Below are 16,568 nucleotides of genomic sequence, written 5' to 3' on the forward strand. Positions count from 1 at the left end.
TCTGGGAGTTGGAATCAGACCTAAGAAGATATAGGTGGGAAAGGATTTGGATTACTCCTGTGCCTCAGAACAGCAGGGACAGATGCTCACTGAGAACCCATCAGTTCCACCTTCACCTTTTAGGAGGTGGTACCTTTAAACCATGCTAACAACAGCAAGACATATACAGAAGAATCCTTTTTACTTTTCAAGACTTTCTTAGTAGGAAATTCCAAAATCGAATCAGAGTTTCTAATTCATTCCATTTGTTGTGATGGTAATAAGTATACATTTAAAATTGAAGACCAAGATGATAAATATCCTTCTATATTGCCATTGGAACATCTTTAATTTGCTAGGTTAAGCTTATTTATATTTCAGGCATGTTCAACTGCTTTCTCTCCTTGAAAATGTGTACATTAGGACAGGGAAGAAGAACTGCTTACCTTGAGCACCCGGGTTCCCTCTTGGGCCTGGAGGGGCCCGCAATAAACCTGAAAGAGATAATCTTGGCATGTTAATATTTGGTCAATTTCATTATATTATATGTCTATGACAGAAGTTTAGTACACACCAAAAACATGTTAAAGATAATCAGTTCTATCGGAGAAAAATCTTTAGAGCAGCAAAGGATTACACTGTTACTAATGATTCTATCCAAAATAAAACTAGTGGATCAAAGATAATGAGCAAATTGTACCCGTTTCTCCCTTTTCTCCGGCTGGACCAGGAATTCCATCACGTCCTTGGTCACCTCTTACACCCATTGGTCCAGGAGATCCTGGGAATCCTGGAAGACCTGGAAAAAAAAAAAAAAGCCTAAAACTATGATATACAGAAAGAGGATTTATTTCTTGCCAATGGCCTAATGGGAATACCAGGGAGATGTGTGGAATTGTGTTAAAGAGGCTATTTTTCAGAACTGTAGCTATGTGAAGCTATGTTCCTAGGGAAAACCACGTACAGATTACTATTATCATGAGGATTATCAGTTTGGAATAGGTTGCCAAATATTTGAATTAAATAGATAGAAATATCTAACCTCATTTTTTTTTTTTTTCATTTTTGTCTGGATACTGAGTAACTAGGAGCTACCTTCTATAGAGTAGTAGGTTTACAGAAATCCACACCTCAGGAGAAAGTGTGCCTCCCACATGAAAAGGAAAGAGAGAAAGTACAAAAATGAAACCTGGAGGGCCTTTGATTCCTGGAGGGCCCGGGAAGCCTTTGATTCCTTTAAAACCCAAATCACCATGAGGACCTGGCTTTCCTAGAAATGAAGAGAGGGGAAGGAAGAAAAAAGATCACCAAAAGATAAACGATTACAACTGTGACTGAAACGGTCTGTTTTTATAGTCAACCATGCTCACGCTGGCCTTAAGGAAGCTCTCTTGTTACAAGGTCACCCCATGGTTTTGTCCAGGCTGCTTTTTTCCCGGAGAACCACATGCAGAGATGTGGCAAATCACTTTCAAAGATGTGTGTACACCAACCACAAGCACCACTCAATATGCAATTTTATTTTAATTGTGAGTTAAACGCAAATTTATTGAACTTTCTGTATTTGAACAGGTAGTTTATTGTATTTAAGTAAGACCTGAATCTGCAACCTAATAGTTTCACAGTTGTTTTTAATGAAACAAAACCCTAAACCTGAATTGTAAGCTAATAAGCAAGAAAACCAAAATTCAATCCAGAAATGGGTTCGAAAAAGAGTCACAGCACAGTGTTGTAGTTTGAATTGTGGTGTTCCCAGATTCATATGTTGAAGTCCTAACCTTCAGTACTTTGGAACGTGACTCTGTATTTGGGGATAGGGCTGGTAAAGAGGTAACTAAATTAAAATGAGGTCAGTAGGGTGGACCCTAATCCAATATCGTGTGGTGTCTTTATAAGAAAAGAAGATTAAGACGCTTGGAAAACACAGGAAGAAGATAGCCATCCACCAGCCAAGAACAGGGGCCCTAGAGGAAACCAATGCTGCCGACAGCTTGATCACAGATTCGGAGCTGCTGAAACTGTGAGAAAATAAACGTCAGTAGTTTAAGCCACCTATTCACTTCTCAGCCTTCTGGCTAACATCAAGTGTAGTATAAGCCACCTAGTCTGTGGTATTCACTATGGAAGACTGAACAAACTAATACAAACATTACAATTGTACAGCGGCTAACATTTTGTATCCTTGGGCTGAATTTGTTGAGACAGTTCTTCAAAAGTGTTGTTTACAGGAACATATTTTTATATTTCAGTCCACCAAATGGGCTGATTAGTAAAATTGGGCTCTCTTAATGAATTCCCTGTTTCTTAGTGTTAGAATTTGAAGTTCAAAGTTGAATAAAAGCAACTGCAGCATAAAAGTATAAATAGCTTTCTGTTTACCACAGTGATTTCAGGAGGGCTATACTCTGAGTAATGCTTCCAGCTTTTAGAATTGTAAACCCAAACCTTACCTGGGAGGCCAGGACTTCCAGGACTTCCAGGGGCTCCCTCAGGTCCAGCAGGCCCTGAATATCCAGGTGGGCCAGGTTGCCCCATTTCTCCTTTCTTTCCCATTTCACCCGGCAGTCCTGGATCCCCCTTAAATGTAGTCAAATACCTTTAAAATTCTCATATAAGCAGGATATGTGGTTAGAATTCAACGTAAACTTTATTCACTAATTCATTCATTCGTCAATTCATATTTAGTATCTGCTATCTGCCAGCACTGTGATAGGTGCTGGGAATAAGATGGCCACATGGTTTATGGGGCCCAGCGCAAAATGAAAATGCAGCTTCCCTTAAAACTTAAAGTGAATTTCAAGACAGCAACAGCATAGCATCAGACCAAGTGTGGAGGCCCTTCTTAGCACAGGACCTCTGTGACTGCACTAGTAGCATACCCAGAAAGCTGGCTTTTACCAGGATATAATGGTAACCTATATAGATTTATGGCTTACAGAGTCCCTGCTTTCATGGAGCTTCAGAGACCAGTAAGTAGATAGATATTAAATAATCATACAAATATATAATGTGATGAGTAGCTGGGAGTAAGAAAGAAATAGAAATAGACTAAATAAAGATATATCCTACAAATACTATGCATGCAAATATGTCAATCATATGTTTTAAAAGCCTTCCAATGATTTAATGTTCATTAAATCTTCACTTCAGTTTTAAGACCAACCAGAACATACAGGTTTGGTAAAGATTTACAAAATTTCTATGGTAGCCAATTAAAATATACTACTCTGTTACTCTCATTTTGCTGACATGATAAAACCAGCTCATTTTGTGTACAATGCACAGTTCTAAAAATTTATTCTGGTGGTTACCTGGTGAAAACTTTAAATCTAAATGAAACTATCAATTAACTGAGTGTGAAGTCAAACAGGATTTCTCGTTGAGCAAATATCTCAGTGGAAGCAATCTCAGGTTTTCTGAGGACTTAATCTAAATATAAAAAACAAAGACATTTGTCTGTGCTCCAAGTGAAAAAACAGTTGCTTTCTTGGGTCTGTGTAGTGTCTAAATTTTTTTCTTGTTTTAGCAAATACTACTGGAGACTGTAGCTGGTGGAAATATTTAGGAAAGGTGATATTTTATTGTCTCCAAAAAGAGGGAGAAGGTTCCCTAAGTAATAATTTTTATATGTTGGAGTCATATACTGTTGAAAATCTAAAAATCTAAATCTGAAAGATAGACTCTCCCCTACAAAAACATTTTCAAACATTTCGCATTTAGTTTCTAGAGGTTGCTGGGCTTCTTGGGATCCCATAGATTTTCCCACTGGTCCATGGAATCCCACGTTAGTAACCTCTGCTTATAGGAACTTCTATTAATCATTCTCTTTTGGTCTATCTCTAGCTTTTAATGTGAGAGCTGTACTCAGAAAATTGGGAAGAGAATAAACCTAAGAAAGCCACTGAGCCCTATTGAAACATTTGGTTGCTGCTTTGTATAACACTGTAGTAAAAAAAGGGCTTTAACATCCAACCTCAATTTGACAGAGCACGAACACTGAAAACATTGAAACAAGATTGAGTATTTCCATTCCATTATGCAGAAAAAGTTCTTTTTTTTTTTTTTTTTTTTTGAGACGGAGTCTCACTCTGTCGCCCAGGCTGGAGTGCAGTGGCCGGATCTCAGCTCACTGCAAGCTCCGCCTCCTGGGTTCACGACATTCTCCTGCCTCAGCCTCCCCAGTAGCTGGGACTACAGGCGCCCGCCACCTCGCCCGGCTAATTTTTTTTTTTGTATTTTTTAGTAGAAACGGGGTTTCACCGTGTTAGCCAGCATGGTCTCGATCTCCTGACCTCGTGATCCGCCCGTCTCGGCCTCCCAAAGTGCTGGGATTACAGGCTTGAGCCACCGCGCCCGGCCAAAGTTCTAAAACAAGAAAGATAAATGTATGTATCTTAGGATTTTGTTTGCTTTCTAATGATGCTGTAAAGTTATTTTATTTTGTATCTTTTGTTAGTCTTAGTAAGACAAGTGTTTTTTATTAGAAGGTTTGGAAATTTATTTTTCTAAGTCTACATGAGATGAGTACAGCAGAAACAGGCCACTTTGTATCACAAGAAAAAAATCCACTGTCCCATCTGATTTTATGGGCCTGTAATCACTGCCTTCTTCTGGCAGCACACCTAAATTGCAGGGACAGTGTGGAAATTTCTTGGTGACTGAAAGAGGCTTTCAGAAGTTGACAGCTCTGTGACAGACAAGCGTCCTCAGTTGTGGAGACAGGATTTTAAAAATCCAAATAACTGTCTGAAATTATAGTAATAGTTTCAATTTTCTCTGCCCACACTGAATCTGGGTACTTGTTGGTATTTTTCAAGGCACTCACTCCACCACCAAAATGTAAATATTTCAGTGGCCTATATACCGTTGGTCCTGGTGGTCCTGGCCTTGTACCTTCTGAATAACCCGGCTCTCCCTTATCTCCCTGGAGACCGTGAATACCTGGGAGGCCTGGTCTTCCTGCTCGACCTGGGAATCCCAAAGTTCCCCTTTTTCCTTTAGAACCTGAAATTAGGGGGAAAACATCGAGTAAAATAGATAAACATGAGGATCTTGAAGTTTTCTACTTTTCACTTTCGCATAAGTTTTCTCCCAAGAATGGCTTTTTCAGAATTACAAATGCATCAGGTAGTTAACAATGGATGATTATTATATAACATCAATATTTATTTTGTTCTCACCCATATTCTAATTGCACACTGTATATTTGTCTAATAGCAAATCTAGTTTTGTTGTTGTTGTTGGTTTTTATTGAGATGGAGTCTCACTCTGTCGCCCATGCTGGAGTGCAGTGGCGTGACCTCAGCTCACTGCAACCTCCGCCTCTTGGGTTCAAGCGATTCTCCTGCCTCAGCCTCCCGTGTAACTGGGACTACAGGTGTGCACCACTACACCCAGCTAATTTTTTAATATTTTTTTGTAGAGATAGGGTTTCGCTGTGTTGGCCAGGCTGCTCTCAAACTCCTGACCTCAGGTGATCCGCCTGTCTCAGCCTCCCACAGTGCTGGGATTACAGGTATGAGCCACTGCACTTGGCCCCACAAATCTAGTTTTTTAATATAAGTTTTCTACCAAGTGGAAAACCAAAACAGTACACAACACAGAAAATCTGGAATCCTCACTCATCATGAGCTTGTGGGCTTGTAACAGGACCTTACACATTACCTGGCATGCCCATGTTCCCCATGCTTCCTGGTATACCACGTAGTCCTGGTTCTCCAGCATTCCCAGTGCTGCCCAAATCTCCTCTGGGGCCTTCAGAATAAATAAATAGTTATTGCCCTGCACAGTTTCTGGTCATAGTATGTGTTTATTAAATACTTGTTGCTTGCATGCATGAATGAATCCAGAACAGCCAGACCAGCTGGTTTTGGCATTGTCTAGCTGTCCCTTTTCCTTTAAATAAGGAGGGAACTAGGGACCCGGAACATGTAAAACTAAAGAAAGTTAGATTCTTGTCAGCAGGCCTGGGTTTCAAACACTAAAATCATCCTAGGACCAACACCAGCAGGAAAAAGTGGGCTCCTGCAACCATATGGTAATATATTTCCAACTGCATCCTGAAGTGTTATTGCCATGTAATATATTTTGTTACTGAGGTGGTTATAGGAATGGTGGGATACTGTAATTATTTAAAAATTATTTTGTAAACTCAGTTACTTGCTTTAAAAAAGAAAGATGCAAACCTGAAAACTTCTAAGGCATTCTCTAATTTTCATCTCTGATATGTGATATGGTGATGAATTATAATTTATAATACATACCAGCAATTTCAGAATGAAATTTTGAGGACAAAATGGAACTATTTGTAGGTTAATATAAGTTAACTACACACCAACTATCAACACCTTCCTGTTAATTTAGTAGCAAATTTTGCTGGAACACTATCAGAACAGAACTGATATTTAAACCCAATAAGTCTAGAAACAACGTTTATTACTTTAGATGTAGGAAAGTGTAAAATGTGATATTTTTCTATTTGAGAATCAGCTGTACCTGGTGGTCCTGCTGGTCCAGGTAGTCCTTTGAGGCCTTTTAAACCTGGCATCCCTGGAACGCCTCTGTTTCCTTTCTCACCTGGATTTCCTGCGAATCCTAAAGTTAGAAACCAGGTATTAACAAGAAAATTAGCCGGGTGTGGTGGCAGGTGCCTGTAATCCCAGTTACGTGGGAGGCTGAGGCAGGAGAATCACTTGAACCTGGGAGACAGAGGTTGAAGTGAGCTGAGATCGTGCCACTGTGCTCCAGCCTGGGCGACAGAGCGAGACTCCATCTCAAAAATACCCCCCAAAACAAAAAACCAAGTATCAAAAATGCAGGTTAAAATTTTGTCAGACCCATCCACATCCTGGTTTAAACCAATGGCATATTATTGTTGTACAGCGTAGCATATATGTTAAGAGCATGGGCGGATTTGGGCTTCTATCTTTTAGAGAAGAGGATTAAATGAAATAAAATGTGTTAGGCATTAGCACAGTGCCTGGCATAAGTTATTCCTCAGTGAACACTAGCAATGATCTTAATATGTGCTGTTTAAAACAACATTTTAAGAATTAGCAGCCTAAATATCTCTTCATTTTTTAATAGCAAAGACAAAGTGTTATCTACTACACTATTCTCATCTAGATGATTCTATTCTCAATCCATGTATTAAAATTATAATCATTAAGTATTAGGTAAGTCAAAGGCCAGAATCACACTGTCCATCAGTTAATAACACTTGGATTTGAATCCGGTTCTGCATGTCTGGAAAGCTTATAAACGTCCCAGGAAACCATTCTACTTTCCCTGAAACATGTCTTTGATCATACTCTTCTCCTTTTCATAAATAGTCATTGGGCTGGGTGTGGTGACTCATGTCTGTAATCCCAGCAGTTTGGGAGGCTGAGGTGGGTGGATCATTTGAGGTCAGAAGTTCGAGACCAGCCTGGCCAACATGGTGAAACCCCGTCTCTACTAAAAATATCAAAATTAGCTGGTTTGATGGTACACACCTGTAATCCCAGCTACTTGGGAGGCTGAGGCAAGAGAATCACTTGAACCTAGGAGGCGGAGTTTGCAGTGAGCCGAGATTGTGCCATCACACTCCAGCCGGGGTGACAGAGCGAGACTCCGTCTCGAAATAAATAAATAAATAGTCACTGGATCTATTACCTACAGAGTAAATTGCAAACTCCTTCGGCAGCATGAAGCGTTCTACAATCTGTCCATGGCCTGCCTTTGTGCTTTTTCTCAAGCAGATTCACTTCCCTTGGCTCTTTTCCTGCATATGTACTTATTCATTCACATATGGATGGAGCATCTAATTAATAAATAGGTCTTGTGCTGAGCACCGGAGAGATAAATCATCATGTTCTCTTCCCCCGAGTTTTTAGTGTTTAACTGGGGAGACAGCCAAGTAAACAAACAATTATCATCCAGGCAGATAAACGCTGTGCTAGAGTTGGGCACAATATGCTACAGGGAAGAATTTCTGGAAGAGGTAGTATTTTTTAGCTCAGTCTTGAAGACCAAATGAAAACTAATTGGGTGAAGAAGGTCTGGAGTGAGACAGGATTCCCAGACAGTAAAACAGCATGTAGAAAGGAGTGATGAGTATCAGGGAGTTAGATTGTTTTGTTTTACAACCTTCGTTTTTTCCTTTTATGTCGTTGATTGCAATCTGAAAAGATATATATACTGTTTAGTCTGTTTGTTTACTTCAGTTTTTTAGGGGTTGGCAAAATACAGCTTTCAGGCTGAATCTGGCTTGGTTTTGTATGGCTTGCGAGTTAAGACGGGTTTTACTTTTTTTTTTCTTTTGAGACGGAGTCTTGCTTTGTCACCAGGCTAGAGTGCAGTGGCATAATCTCGGCTCACTGCAACCTTCACCTCCCGGGTTCAAGTGATTCTCCTACCTCAGCCTCCTGAGTAGTTGGGATTACAGGTGTGGGCCACCATGCCTGGCTAATTTTTGTATTTTTATTAGAGTTGGGGTTTCACTATGTTGGCCAGGATGGTCTCAATCTCTTGACCTCATGATCCGCCCGCCTCAGCCTCCCAAAGTGCTGGGATTTACAGGCGTTAGCCACCATGCCCGGTGGTTTTTACATTTTTAAAAGGTTGTTAAAAACAAAAGCAAAGAAGAAGATGCAACAGGGACCATATGTGATCCACAAAGCCTGAGATACTTACTACCTAGCCTAAATGGAAAATGTTTATGGACCCATTATGACTCTTTCCCCCACTAAACTGTAACTTTCATCATGACTAGGAAACTAAAGTCTGCTTTGTTCACCTCTGTATAATCAAGACATAGCAAAATGCCTAGTCCATAGGTATTATGAAGTAAAAAGTAATTATTGAGTACCTAAATCTCATGTGGCTGGAGAGACAGGCCAAGTGCAAGTGGTGAATAAACTTGTATGTCAGTCTAAGTTCCAATTCTCAAAGCACAGGGAGCCTTGGAAAGATTTTAAGCCAAGAATTTTATTTGTTCATCTGAATCTTATTTGACATTTAAATCCTCTTTCACGGAGGTTTCACTGACTATCCTAGTTGCTGTATTTTCTGCTTCCCTCTACTCCTGTGGAGCTCTGGCAGCACAGTGAGGAGGCCAAGTGTGAGGCCCATCTCTGCCATTTCCTATCAGAGTGACACTGGGCAAGTAACTTCACCTCCCTATTTCCCCATATGTAAAATGGGATGATTGCAATAGCAGTACCTACTCCTAGGGTTATGTATTTATTTATTTTTTGAGACAGAGTCTTACTCTGTTGCCCAGACTGGAATGCAGTGGCACAATCTCAGCTCATTGCAACCTTCACCTCCCAGGTTCAAGTGATTCTCTTGCCTCAGCCTCCTGAGTAGCTGGGATTACAGGCGCTCGCCACCACACCCAGCTAATTTTTGTATTTTTAGTAGAGATGGGGTTTTGCCAGGTTGGCCAGGCTGGTATTGAACTCCTGACTTCAGGTGATCCACCCGCCTTGGCCTCCCAAAATACTGGGATTACAGCTGTGAGCCACCGTGCCCAGCCTACTCCTAGGGTTATTGTGAGGATTAAATGAGTCAATAGTTGTAAAACTTGGAACAGTACTTGCACATGGTAAATGTTCCTTAGGTCATTGTTAAATAATATAGCATACTAATTTGCCCCTTGCGTTCTTTATTATCTTTTTCTACATATGCCTAAGTCTCCCACGCAGACTCTTTGTGGAGAGGATAGTGACTTCTTATTGTGCTTCTCTGTATATTCAATATCTCTTCCACATGTGAAGTGAATAGCTTTAAGTCAGAAATTCAGATTTAGGAAAAACAAATGGATCATATTGAAATTAGGGAGGCCTAGATACAGGTTCTTTTGTTTGTTATTCTTCAATCTGTGTCCCTTGGTTATGCATTTGAAAAGCCTGAAGAAAACATACAGAACAGCCTGGATGCATACTCTACTTTGGGTGAGTAAAAGAGTTTTGTTGGAAGCATAGAAATAGCCCCATAGCATGTGTCCTTCTGTACTTCACAAAAGGAATTCTTCAATTGCAAATTAGTACTCACAGCACATTTATACTGTGAGAGCCAAATTTCTGCTTATGTAGGCAGAGATATGCTATTCATATTTTTTTCCAGAATGCTTCTAACACTACTTAAATAATCTAAAATAGTCTAGTGAAGTGGTGTCTATGCAGACAGTTTATGAGGACTGGAGATTGGTGCCAGTATTTTTTTTTTTTTTTTCATATCTTGGCTTAGACTAGTCCTAGCAGAGTTTTATAAAAGTCACATTACTTTCTTTTTCAGTGCTAAAAATGAAATGCAATACTCTTTTTGTACCAGAACTAAACTGTCTCTTCGACACCAGGTTAGATGGGGACTACCCAGAAGGCTTTTACTTCCTAACTTGCCAGTTAGTCAGCCTTTATATTGTGGTCTACAGCACCCTGTGCAGATATTTTTTTTTTTTTTTTTTTTTTTTTTTTTTTTTTAGGTTTGGCAGTACATGTGAAGGTTTGTTACATCCTTATGTGCCACACATATAAATATTTGTTGAATACAGTCTCATTTCTCAAAAGTCATTTCAAATGTCTCAAAATTTAACATGGTTTTGCAACCGCAAACACATTTTTCTTTTATTGCGCTCTTGCTATGACACATTTTTCTTTTATTCCTTTCCTGCTATGAGAGTCTGATCTGCAAATGTAGTATTTTTCCCAACAGTTCTCTGTTTTTCTAAAGTTGCTTGGGATTACATTTGGTCAAGTCAAGACCACAAGGGAGGGCTTCTGAAAGTTTAGTTTTATACTGGCTGTAATGATCATATCACAAAAACTACCAAAAAAGTGCCCAAATAACTTGAAATGATGTGAATGCATTTGAATTTTAGCTTAAGAACCACATCTAACAACAGTCTTTCAAAGGGTTACATTTTCACTGGAGCATTTCTTTTTATTAATTATTCTCCAAAGGATTTTGAACAGGAGAAGAAGTTTTTAGATGGAATCAGAAAATATTCTCCTGGTAGTCTACAGAATAAAGTTGCATTTGAGAAGGAGATTTCAACATCAGCCTGAAAACTTTTATAATGTGGAATTTTTTTAAGGGTTTAATTTTCCCCATACTTGGCAAAGAGGGAGTTTTGAGGCTTATAATTTAAAAACTGACTGCTGATGATTTAAATATAGCAAATCAAAATGCAGAATTAACTTAGAAATAAAAATGTCACGCATCGAGGAGGCAACATGTCGTGGAAGGTGACTCAGTTCTAGTGCCTGCTCAGCCACAAACCGGCTGTGTGACGGGCAGGTAACTAAACACTGGTCCTCACTGTCCTTATTTGTCAATTAAAGGGATTTGCCTGGATAATTTATTAGCCCGAGAATCAGCTCTGATGTCCTGATTCCAAACAAGCAGTTCTTTACCTTTGAGACCTGGTTCTCCTTTGTCCCCTATTACGTGGGATATCTGAGAAGGCCCAGGGTTTCCTTTATCTCCTTGTTCCCCCTTGGCTCCTGGGGTTCCTCTCTGGCCCTTTACTCCTGGAATTCCAAGGCTCCCTAACAGACAGAAGTAACAACATCAGGTCCTTAATTCTTCAAGTAGTTCATAGGGATTAAAAAGTTGGCAGTGCTTACGATAAAACAGAAAAAAATCAAACAAAAAAGTCTAACAATGCTGAGAACTTGATAAATACTTTCCCCATGCAGGCAGCCTCATAAGGGTAGTGGTAGAAGCCTGCAGGGAGAAAACAGGATTCCATTCAAATGGAAAAAAGGAACACAGAAAACAGCAAAATCAAATACTGCTGCTCTCTCAGAACTATTTTTCCCTCCAAAGAAACATAACTTTTTTTGCTGCAAAATAAATGAACATTGTTTATGCTTCCTGCTATTTAGAAAGATATTCCATCACTTACCCCTCTGCCCTGGCATGCCTGGGTTCCCAGGGGATCCCGGAGGGCCAGTGGCTCCAGGAAAGCCCATCATCCCAACCACTCCACCTTCACCTATGGAAACGAATTAGCACAAAGCAGCACATGTTGTACAGAGTGAGAAAAGCAAAATATTCTATATACTAAAATAAATTATACTTAGAAGTAGAGATTGGGAGTTGAAAAAAATGGCCTCTGTACAAAGTAAAATTACTGTATTAGTCTAGGAGATGGGTCAGTAAATGGTCTTTTAAACTCATCTATGTAGAAGTGATTGGTAGCAAATCATATGCATGGATGAGGATAGAATATGTGGAAGTTTTGTAGCATTCCATCCTCCCAGCCCCTGACGAGTCACTTTCTATTATATCCCTTCACTTTATTTTCTCCATAACACTTGTCTCAAATTGAACTTAGATTTTAAATATTTCTATTATTGCTCCTCTACTATGAGAAGGGGAGACTTGTCTACTGACTGATGTGTCTCTAGGGCCTAGAAGAATGCTGGCATGTGATAGTAGCCCAATAAGATGAATGAAAAGATAATGTATTGATTAAGTTATTTTAGCCTCTTTTCCGGAGGGGAGATCAGTGAGGTCCTTATACCATGAGGGAACAGAATATTCTCCCCAAACATATAAACAATAAACATAGCCATGAAATTAAAACAATTATACAGAAATACGATTAACAACTCTATGTCAACAAATCAGATAACTTAGACAAAATGGACAAGTTTCTAGAGAGACAGAATACCAAAACTGATTCCAGAAGAAATAGAAAACCTGAACATACCTATAAGAAATGAAGAGATTGAATTAGTCATTTAGAGACTTCCCACAAAGAAATACCCAGACCCAGATAACTTCACTGGTGAATTCTACCAAATGTTTAAGGAGCATCAATTCTTCACAAACTGTTACAGAAAATACAAGAGGAGGAAACACTTCCCAGCTTGTTCTATCAGACCAGCATTACCCTGACACCAAAACCAAAGATATCACAAGAACACAACAGACCAATATCCCTTCTCAATATAAATGCAAAAATTCTCAACAAAATACTAGCAAACATATTATAGTAGTCGTATATAAAAAGGATTACACAGCAAAAATAGCCACATTCTGGGTAATTGTGAAATGTGTTCATCTAGCCACCACCGTTTCCCTGCAACATGGCCCCTGGTTTCTTACAAATAATTTAGAAGGAAAACGTTATATTAAGTAAAATTGTAGAGTCAAAAGCATATGCCTATGTACAGTTGACAGAGCCACCTTAAGAGGAAGAGGAAATAAGAAGAAAAATAGAAACACAAAAAAGGATACCTGGTAGCCCTAAAATTCCTGGATTTCCTGGATATCCTTTTTGACCCGGTGGTCCCATCTCGCCTTGATGACCTGACATTCCCGGTGATCCAGTTTCTCCAGGAAATCCTGATCTATCCAAACCTGGAATTCCTGGGTCTCCCTTTGGCCCCATTTTACCTCTTCTGCCTGTGTATGAATAAATGAATGAATTAATTAATTAACCCACAAATGCTTTCCCCTCCTAACTTCAGAAATATATATATATATATTTTTAAGATGGAGTCTCCCTCTGTCTTCCAGGCTGGATTGCAGTGGTGCGATCTCGGCTCACTGCAACCTCCGCCTCCCTGGTTCAAGTGATTCTCCTGCCTCAGCCTCCCAAGTAGCTGGGACTACAGGCATGCACTATAACGCGTGGCTAATTTTTGTCTTTTTAGTAGAGATGGGGTTTTGCCACGCAGGCCAGGCTGGTCTCAAACTCCTGACCTCAAGTGATCTGCCCACCTTGGCCTCCCAAAGTGCTGGGATTACAGGCATGAGCCACAGAGCCTGGCCACTTTAGAAATATTTTATGGCTGTAAATATTTAGCTTTGTGATTTGGGGTAACTGCGCACTTATGCCTGCACACGTTTGTGTGTGTGTGTGTGTGTGTGTGTGTGTGTGTGTGTGTGTGCGCGCGCGCGCGCATGCGCACGCACGTGTATGTATTTAATGTCCCCTCTGTAAAATTTCTGAGCTCCCTTCTGGCTCTAACATTCTCTGCTCCAATGACTCATGCAGTAATACAAGTGTAGTCTTTATATCTATTTTCTAGTCCTGCAGACACATTCTGGGACTGCACCTTATGAGTGCTGCTCACTCTGTATCCTGCAGAAGACATACAGAGCCGTTCACATAGAGGTAAGTCACTGGATGCCTCTGGAAACAATAATAATGCCACTGTAACAGTTAAGGTCTTGGTCAAAAATGTATTTGTGAACATATAAGCAATATGATAGACCACAGACATTAACTGATTCCTAAGTAAATTTTTCCAGGAATAGTTCATCAGATCTGATTGAGAGGATCCAAAAACATAAAGTAAGTTTTCCATCATCTGAAACATCTAGCCTGCATCATTTAGATTTATTTTCATGTTTTTTCTTTTATATTGTGTGTAAAACAATCAACTACATAGTTTAGTTTATAAGTTTTTAAACTGGTATCATTGCATACATTTACCACATTTTAATAATAAGGATAAATTTACCACTTTAATATCCTTATGAAAAGTATTAAAGGTAAAATGTTTTCTGAGAATTTATATATATCTAAATATATGTAAACACACACCAATCTCTCGCTGTCTTCAGCATTCATATTTTTCTTGCATAAAAGACACAAAGCAATTCACTATATTAACTTCAGATTTCTTCCTTTATAGGTGGTACACACTACTGTGTGCAACAAACCCATGACAGCAAGGTTTACGCTTCTGAAGTATTTCTCATTGAACAGTGGTCAGGACTTGTTGCTGGACAGTTCCCATGTTAAGCAGCAAAGCACAGAGCAAGAGTCTCATGTCTCCTGCCCATCTGGTGGCCAGTTTTGATGCCCTTCTCCTACCTTGTTGCCCTTTCAATCCATTTAAGCCTGGAAGTCCTTGGGCTCCCCTAGGACCCTCTATGCACCTTCCTGGGGGTCCTTGTTCTCCAGGTGGTCCAGGCTGCCCTGGATCTCCTGCAAAACAAAGCACACGATTATACCCAGGTGCTAGAACTTAAGGTCTTGGTATTGCTATAGCAATCATTCTTCTGTTAACTTTTTTCCCACCTATATCAGACCTACATTTCCTGCCATTAATATACCTTTTGTAGAGGGCACTCATTTAAAAAGAAGGAAGGAAGAAGGAAAGAAGGAAGAAATGCAGGGCAGGAACATTGGATGGGAAAATAATTAGGCTCCACAGATTCTATTTCTCGAACTAGAAATTTTAATTGAGAATTCTTCATTTCTAGAACACCTACACATTCAGTTTGCTGCCTTTTAGCAGAGCTAACAGTGGAGAAAAGTAATGACACTTGCTATTGTACCTCGTGGTCCATCAAGCCCTTCATTTCCTGGAGTTCCAGGGAGACCCGGAAGTCCAGGGAGTCCAATTTCTCCATGTTCCCCAGAATTGCCTCTTTCTCCTGGAAAACCTGGTGTTCCTGGTCCTCCAGGCATGGCTACTGCTGGTTCTCCCTATAGCACAGAAATTATGTTATTACTATATAGTGCTTCCAAATCCTCGCTGATACTGACTAGTCTCTGTTACGGAGGCTGTAAGTCCCTGTTGCACAGCAACCACCATGCCATCAACTTTCCTTTTTGAACTCTAGTTGCTGACTTTTCTATAAGATTATATTTAATAACACTTCAGGATATGTAGCCTCCACTTTTTCAGAAGACTGTGGGATTGTCTGTAAAGAGAAAAATCTAGATGTTTTTACTTTTGATCATTTTTCTCGTAGCTAACCACATTTCTTTCTAGTGTTGTCCCATTTTAAATACACCAAGTGTTTATGAAACGATTAAAGATGCTATCAAGATGAAATCTGCATTCTGACACCTTACGTTTTCCTTTCTAAAATGGAAGACGATCCAGAGAAACGTTTAAAAAATTTAACATCTTCATCATCTACAAATATATTGATAATTTCTATATCTAGAGTGTTCTGCCAGGTAGGTGCATACAAACTGGTCAATTAATGGTCACCCGCCCTCTCTTCTGTGACAGTTTGAGTTTGAATTTTTGCATACCTTGGCTCCTGGGACGCCTGGCTTTCCAGGTAACCCAGGCTCTCCCAAATTTCCAGGACAACCCAGTGATCCTTTTGTACCTGGAAAACCTTGGTCTCCTACAGAGAAAAAACAATAAACATTGTTGTAGGATTAGTCTTATTGAAAGATTCTGAGCAGTAACTCTCTTATCTCTCAACCAGCCAGAAATGCTTTTATGAAAGTTTAAATGATAATAAAACCAACTGATAAATTAGCAATTTTTTAAAAGTTCCAAATCAAATTACATTGGTTCCCATTTTAAAAAATAACTTTCTCTATTTGGTTGTTTAGTATGGCTATGATCTTGATTCAGCAATTCTTCAAACCACTGATGTTGACTTTGTTTTTGAAGTATTTTTCACATACAGTGTACAGGTAAGTGGATTTTTATATACAGATATATTCATGTAAGCATGACCTAGATTAAGATACAGAGCTTTTGGCCAGGTGCGATGGCTCACACCTGTAATCCCAGAACTTTGGGAGGCCAAGGTGGGTGGATCACCTGAGGCTGGGAGTTTGAGACCAGCCTGACCAACATTGAGAAACCCCGTCTCTACTAAAAATACAAAAA

General features: G+C 39.6%; 1 protein-coding gene across 1 annotated transcript in view; it reads right to left on the minus strand.

The window, feature by feature from the left end:
- COL4A3 (collagen, type IV, alpha 3 (Goodpasture antigen)) overlaps nt 1–16,568 on the minus strand; it is a 161,494-nt gene that overhangs the window by 19,186 nt on the left and 125,740 nt on the right. The window contains exons 29-41 of the mRNA XM_011984974.1: nt 15,974–16,071; nt 15,265–15,415; nt 14,798–14,911; nt 13,210–13,377; nt 11,870–11,959; nt 11,376–11,510; nt 6,475–6,573; nt 5,644–5,733; nt 4,844–4,983; nt 2,430–2,556; nt 1,169–1,249; nt 680–778; nt 426–473 (exon numbers count right to left, since the gene is read on the minus strand). Coding sequence (XP_011840364.1) covers nt 426–473; nt 680–778; nt 1,169–1,249; nt 2,430–2,556; nt 4,844–4,983; nt 5,644–5,733; nt 6,475–6,573; nt 11,376–11,510; nt 11,870–11,959; nt 13,210–13,377; nt 14,798–14,911; nt 15,265–15,415; nt 15,974–16,071 — 1,440 coding nt within the window. The remainder of the gene's footprint in view (nt 1–425; nt 474–679; nt 779–1,168; nt 1,250–2,429; nt 2,557–4,843; nt 4,984–5,643; nt 5,734–6,474; nt 6,574–11,375; nt 11,511–11,869; nt 11,960–13,209; nt 13,378–14,797; nt 14,912–15,264; nt 15,416–15,973; nt 16,072–16,568) is intronic.

The sequence above is a fragment of the Mandrillus leucophaeus genome, unplaced genomic scaffold (assembly GCF_000951045.1).
Source record: "Mandrillus leucophaeus isolate KB7577 unplaced genomic scaffold, Mleu.le_1.0 Scaffold277, whole genome shotgun sequence".
In the NCBI taxonomy this organism is placed as follows: Eukaryota; Metazoa; Chordata; class Mammalia; order Primates; family Cercopithecidae; genus Mandrillus; species Mandrillus leucophaeus.